Raw genomic sequence first — 6,771 nt, 5'->3', positions numbered from 1 at the left:
AAAACACAGTCACTGTTGGAAGTTCAAATCATCAACTCTCGCCCCACGGAGGAGTTACCTCTGTACTTCACTACCCCTTCACCTAAGGTTTATTTCCTTTAGCTGAAATAATGCTTGGGAGGTCCAATTAAGTCGGCAAATATTTGACATGTATTGCATGATCACGCTTAATTGATGACAATAATAACAGGAAATTGATGGTTTGTTTGGATTGGTTTTGCCAAAAAAGAAATGGGTTCCCCATTGTTGTCCCAACTGATGCTACTGTCGAAGTGGGAGCGCCTCCGAAGAGTATTAGCTGTTTTTTCACGTCTTTGTTTAATCGATAACTGGTCTAACTGCTTAAGTTTGGCGGAATAATAGACTGCTTTGAGTTTTAGTACAAACCGGTGCATGCAAAGCATACTACAAAATTGAAATGAGAACATCCTTTTAACCCAGAATCCCAGTTGATAACGTAACAACTGCCTTCTATGTTTATTTAGTAAACTGTGTTATGTGGAGCAAGTTAGTTTTCTGCATGTTGACAGTTTTACTTTAAATGCCACGTTTACTTTGGTAAGGTTCGTGACTAGGACGTTTTAAAGTTTGAGTTAAAGTTACGGACCTCCCAGTCAGGCTGTTGACAGTTACTCGCAAACAAGAGATTTTTTATTTGTCTATTCGGCTATAAATAGAGTTCTCCAAAAAAATTGCCCACAAGTCAGTTGTCTCGACTACTTACAGCTGTAGCTTTCAAAGAACTACAAAGACAAGGTATGATAATGCATTATTTCATATGGGGCTATGTTTAAAGGGGTGGGGTCGTTATTATCGTGATTTCAAGGAGTTAAAAAAACCAACCAGACCCTAGGAAACCCAACAATATAATGGTCTGGGTCTCTTATTTAAGTGATAGGAAGTCGTTACGAAGTAAACATGACTAACGATGGCGAAGATCATTGAAACGAAAGCCAGCAAGGGCAAACCTTGTTGGTCATCTAACTCAAGAGTATGAGTGTTTAGCAACCGTTCAGTGAATTAATCTCAGGATAAGTGTCAACGAATCTGATACCATCTTTTTAATTCTCTCCGGCAGAAAGCAGCCATGGATATCCCTATCAATACAAAGTTGCACAAGGTAGGCAAACCACTTTTTATTATTAGACTTATAATGAGTTCCCTATTGTACTAGTAAGTAAGTAAGTAATTTATTTATTCACGTAACACCCAAAAGCTTACAATATAAGGCTTATTTGAACGTACACGTGTTAAAAAACAAAAAGGCTACAATGAAAAGAATCTAAAAACTATTTACAAACAAAATGGTTATCCGAAATTAAAGATGAAGATTGCAAACGTTTCTTATTTACAAGTGCAGTTAGTGTTTAGGAAACCCGAAGACTTCTTTTCTTTTTCTTGTTTCGTCCTCGCATGTTAAAGAAGTTGACTTCGTTCTCACATTTTTATACGTTATATTAGCTGGCGAGATTGCGTCGCTCCTTAATTATGCATGTCTTCAAAATTTGACTGCCAATAATATCAGTGAAATGGCCAGGAAATTTCTTCGCATGCCAATCGACCAATCCCGATCTGTTTGCGATCACGATTAGTAAAGCAGTCGATTAATGTAAGTGCCGGCGATAAATCATTAATTTTTATAGAAAAGGAAAATAAATGTGCTTTTATTATATCTTTTTCAAATGGCGATGTCACAACTTGATACGAAATCACGTCACTTTCTTGGAAAAATGGGCCGTTTGATTCTTGTTTTCAAGAAATTTACTTTAAAGTTTAAATTAATTACCTTAAAAGACTTCGGCCTCGAATTGCGAGTTAAGCCGATTTGGTCGTAGAAGGTTGAAGATGTTATTTAGGAAGGTTGGAAAAGAAAAGGAACACCTATTTATTCCCTAAAAGCCGCTCTATTTCTGTGCAAGTGCCCTTCCGTTTTCACAAGTTGTCGCAATAATCAAGTGTTATAGACTCGACAATAAGTTTAATCAAAAATTTTGTTCCACAGAAAAGCCTCATGAAGCATAACCAAGAATGGTCGGCTGCTGTGGCTGTGATGTTGATTTTTCTGGTGCTTCCAAATGCATCAGGTTCGCCACTGAGGTGAGGTTGAAGTCTAGTTCTCAGGGTCGCGCGTCACTCCGTCGCTTGATTGCGGGTGAATTGGGACACTGGTAATGAGGCGTTGGTCAGTTGAGGCCAAGAATGGTCCAGAATAGTACCTGATTGCAATCTAAAACTGTTACTTTTTGAATCACAAGCCCAACGAGTAAACGTAAACCCGACTCAGGACATTTGATATATTTGGAATTTTTCAAGGATAATTTTGTAATAAACGCAACTCAGTATAGTAAGAGATATTGCAAAGAAAAGAAAATCGTTGTTGTTGTTCTTTTTGCTTTAAAAAGTAGAGACAACCAGTAATGGCATACATAGTGACAGAACTAATCAAGGAACCTAGTTTTAATGTTCCGATTTTAGGTCTGTAAAACTGTGTAACGTTAGTAGAAATAATTTTTGATTTTTCGGCTTCAAGTAGAATAAACTCTGCCGTCCAAAACGCATAGATAAGTTAATTTTATCCTTGAAGAACGTTAAAATATTTATGTGTTTTTACAGGGCAGGACAGCCAGGCCCGTCTTATTTATCCTTGGGTCAAGGAGGAAAAAACAACCCTGGTGTCTTCGATTTTGGTAAGATCACCACGAAGAGCTTCTAAATTTGGATATTTAGCTTGGACAGAACAAAGCCTTAAAAGGCCTAGAAAGAGTGTCTAAAACCCTAACAATCCCCTATATCCCTTCCTCTCTTTCCCTCCCTCACTGCCTGCCTGCCTGCCCACTATGAAGTAACTGATTTATATTTAACAATTAGACTACGAGCCCGAGTTCGAATAGTCAAAGAGGCGCAGCCGAGTTGACTATCGCCGCTCATGAAAAACGAGGGCGAGTAGTCTAATTGTTTTAGTAGAAACTCTAAAGATTGCAGGCTAAAACATACACTTTTGACCTGCTAGTGTACTTTTTGTTTGTACATGTTTCATTCACGTCGAGGTTCAAAATAAATAAATTTAAACCCGATGTCCATGTATGACACCCCGTTTAAGAGATCAATCACATAAATACGAAGTTAGCTTTGTAAGAAATGGATTTGAAACGAAAAAAAGGTTTTATTCTCGCATATCGCATGGTAGGAATGTTTAGGTATGTACGTCACCATAAAAGTGTCGCCCGTATTAAGCGAAAGTTAAGTTAAACTGAAAATTTTAAGATTTTAAGCAGTAAAAAACCATGTTCCTCTCTTTGAAACTTTCAGGAGTAAGAATGGACAACGAGCTCCAAGACTGTAATGGCACCCACTGGAAGAAGACTTTTCCTGATCTGGACTACGCTCTTCTTGGCTACGACATCCTGCACGGTGATCCGATGACAGAATGCGACCCCGGGTTTACCCACCCAATATTCAAGGCTGACTATTCGGAAGGAAGACAAAGTTCTGACTGTCGCTACAGTATTCCAGCAGGCTTGACCGTGTACCCTTGTCAATCTTGCCTGGTGTCATTCGAATCGAAATTGATTCGAAATAAACAAGAGATGTCCAAACACCTTGGAGCTTCGGCGAACGTGGAGGGTAAACAGATTTTACATTTCGAAATTGCGTCACTGATGATCTTACTATCTCATGTTATCTATGATATCTTTAAGAGCAGTTTACATGTAAGTCAGTTTTCAACTGGATGCCGAAAGCACTACGAAACTGATTTGGTTTTGCTTTATTGAGCACAAAAAAGCAGAACTAAATCCGGGGCTAAACGTCTTAGCATTCTTGTAAAACATTTTCAACATTTGTTGTATAAAGCCCCTGCTCTACGTTCTAACATGTTGTAGATCATTTGCTGATTCAACAATGTTAGAACGTTTAGCACTCCATGTTAGATGACGTTTGTTCACCATTGTTTAAATCTGACTGGTCATTGACGTGTAGCATTGTTGGAAAGTCGGCTAAACGCTTTAACATTGTTGAATACTGGACAAAATGTGTGATAGAAATAAAATGATTCATTAAACAAATTTGTGTTGTTTGCGTTCGCTAGGATTTGCTAACGTTCGTGTTGCTCACGTTCGCTTGTAACACCAAGCTTAAAATATCAAAAAAATTCTTTTCTGACTGCATTTTGTTACGATATCCTATGCAGGTGGCGGCTGGGGATTTCAATTTTCCGCCAGTGCAAGCTACAAGAGAGACGTTGCTGAAATGTCGTCTGGCGAGTACGTACTGGTTGTTTCCCGTGCACAGTGCCAGTATTATCGCACCAATATTGACCTCACAAGACCTCCACCATTTGATCCGGGCTTTCTTGCGTGGGCGAACAAACTGGCCGACCGGAGCTCTACCGACAGCGATGTATTGCAATTCATCAAATACTACGGAACTCACTTCTTCGCTGACGTGACATTTGGTGCAAAGTTCATCCAAACTCACAGGATCAGTCAAACGGCTCACGAAACTTTAAAGAAAGAGTCGATGTCCGTGGAAGCCCAGGCAAGTTATTCAGGGATGTTCAGTATCGGAGGAGGGTTTTCTATGGATAAAGACCAAAGAGAAGCTGCGTCAAAGTTTATGAAAAATGTTAAGACGACCACCATCACTGTTGGATCCGCACCACCGAGCAATGGAGATGCAATGACGTGGGCAGCCTCTGTCCAATCCAACCCCGTCCCTACCAGATATTCTCTGATGGGTATAGAGAATCTGTTCAGTAATCAGTTTACCAGACATCTTTCGCCTAAGGTTAACTACGAGGGTCTGAAAAAGAAAATTGCCGACGCTGCTTATAAATACTGTGTTGCTTTGAAGGTGCTTGGAAAGGTGTCTTCGTGCAAATCCAGCTATAATATTGAAGGATTTGGAGTTGGAATTGCAAATAACGGTATGTCTACTGTGTATTAGACGGCCGCCTTCCATTCGCCAAGGGAGGCAGCTGAATACAAGTGAACCGTTTATTTAATTTTACTAAATCACGATCAGTTTACAAGGTTTTCTGACATGATAGAAAAAATCTTGAAATCCAAGATGTCGTGTTGATTTGGGAATTGTGCGTCACTCTTTTTGCAATATGACGTCATCATTGATACATCACCGCCAGTTAAGGCAATTGAGATTTTTGTCGATCCTGTTTCCAATAATAGCGACCTTCAGATCTGACTACGAGTACGAGATCGAGTACGAGTACGACTTTGGAATTTCCACACAACTGTATCCTCCAAACTATAGCTCTTCCCTGTTGCTGACTAACACATAAATAAACGTAAGGGATAAGATTGGTGTAATAAGTGATTGTAGGAGGCAAACGAATTTGGTTTGAAAACTCGTACTCGTACTCAATCTCGTACTCGTAGTCCAATCTGAAGGTCGCTAATAATACCTGAATTCCCACAATTTCTGGCGACATCTTAGCATACTCAATAGACCTGAGCTCACCAAATTGTTGCTTGACTTTGCAGGTTACAAAAACATCCGTGACGTGGACAAGCCTACCTGCGAAGAGATTTGTCTGGACAATGCAGAATGCGTGGCGGTGGAATTCCGTAATCACTCCACGTCAACCGTCTGCTCGTTCCTCAAAGGCGATGTATATGAAAGTGTGGCGGACCGAAAAGGAAGCCAGCTCGTCATATTCTTGTCACAGCTTGCCACCAACAAAAAGCTCCTCGAGCTCTCCAAGGCTGGCTTGCAGGGGTACTCCTTTGCAATCCAACGCGCTATTACCCAGTACACATGCAGGCTGATGTGTAAAAATACAATCGAGTGCGATGCCTACTCGTATAAACACAGGGTGTGTAATATGTTTTCAGCTCAAGATATCACAAACATTGTCTCTTCTCCCCAATCCCATGTTAGATTCGTACAGAAGAATAATTAGTTTCACCGAGTTTTGTATGGTGACCAATTTGGACACTCGTACGGTTATATGCAGGTCTCGGTATTGGGTTTCAGGAATAACTCTGAACTGAAGTTAGTTTATTTGATTTAAAACAAAGTATAGTTTAGTATTCGCAGCCATTATTTTTTTACATCGTTACACGGTTTTATCCGACCTATCCAAGGCGCGTGACGACCCAACCTGTGCGAATATATTAATATTGATATTAGTTTTGTTGATGAAAGTAGTTTTCTTAACAATAGTGGATGCTATGTGTGTTGGCTAGCTTTAAAATACATGCAAGTATTCTCATCACACGTGTTTTCATGTGTTTTTCTATTCCACATCTATGAGTCGTTGCTTCGTGACGTAAAGCAACAAAAAAATCCCTTGTTTAAACCAGGGCAGTTTTATTAATGGGGGGGGGGGGACCGGAAAGGGCATATAATGATGATCTTGGCTCAGGGGATGGGTGTTTTTGGAACAAAATAATGAAAATCCGTAATACACACCCTAGTTCCCAGGCGTTCCATTCCTTTGACAAGAAATTGTATGACATCCCCAAGTGACATACAGCGGACAGACAATCTGTTCCATGGTCCTTAAATTTTGCGTTTGTCATCGAGTCGATGTGGAAGAGAAATGTCTAACAATGCAAAATACACGTAACTCCTGCAATGTAACAGGAATCAACAGAAAAAAAAATCAAAAATTAATTCAAATTGAATAGTTAAACGTTAACACACATACGCATGCAGTGTTTGAAATCCAATCCAGACTTGTAAGATGGAGGTCACTAGCTGAACACGCAAAGCTTAAAGGGACTGTGTCACGGCTGAGAGGTTTATTTTATT

General features: G+C 39.8%; 1 protein-coding gene across 2 annotated transcripts; it reads left to right on the top strand.

The window, feature by feature from the left end:
- Window positions 1–304: 304 nt before the first annotated feature.
- On the top strand, window positions 305–6,239 carry LOC144643463 (uncharacterized). 2 transcript variants are annotated; one of them, XM_078502721.1, is made up of 6 exons: window positions 305–1,120; window positions 2,003–2,097; window positions 2,614–2,687; window positions 3,310–3,624; window positions 4,190–4,924; window positions 5,499–6,239. In XM_078502721.1, exons 1-6 carry the CDS (start codon window positions 1,088–1,090, stop codon window positions 5,915–5,917), a joined length of 1,671 nt encoding a protein of 556 aa, XP_078358847.1. In that variant the 5' UTR covers window positions 305–1,087; the 3' UTR covers window positions 5,918–6,239. The 2 variants fall into 2 exon arrangements, with proteins under 2 accessions (XP_078358847.1, XP_078358848.1); XM_078502722.1 differs by lacking the exon at window positions 305–1,120 and having other exon boundaries at window positions 2,000–2,102; window positions 2,619–2,687; window positions 5,499–6,234.
- Window positions 6,240–6,771: the final 532 nt, after the last annotated feature.

This window comes from Oculina patagonica, chromosome 2 (assembly GCF_052425735.1).
Source record: "Oculina patagonica isolate OP01 chromosome 2, crgOcupat, whole genome shotgun sequence".
Classification (NCBI taxonomy): Eukaryota; Metazoa; Cnidaria; class Anthozoa; order Scleractinia; family Oculinidae; genus Oculina; species Oculina patagonica.
Note: the sequence above shows the minus strand (reverse complement) of the source record. Positions and strands in the feature narration are given on the sequence as shown.

Excerpts from the sequence above, each read along its gene's own strand:
- LOC144643463 (XM_078502721.1), top strand. The coding sequence starts at position 1,088 with ATGGATATCCCTATCAATACAAAGTTGCACAAG. Across the intron at positions 3,625-4,189 it reads AGCTTCGGCGAACGTGGAGG|GTGGCGGCTGGGGATTTCAA; the intron begins GTAAACAGATTT and ends TATCCTATGCAG. Across the intron at positions 4,925-5,498 it reads AGTTGGAATTGCAAATAACG|GTTACAAAAACATCCGTGAC; the intron begins GTATGTCTACTG and ends TTGACTTTGCAG.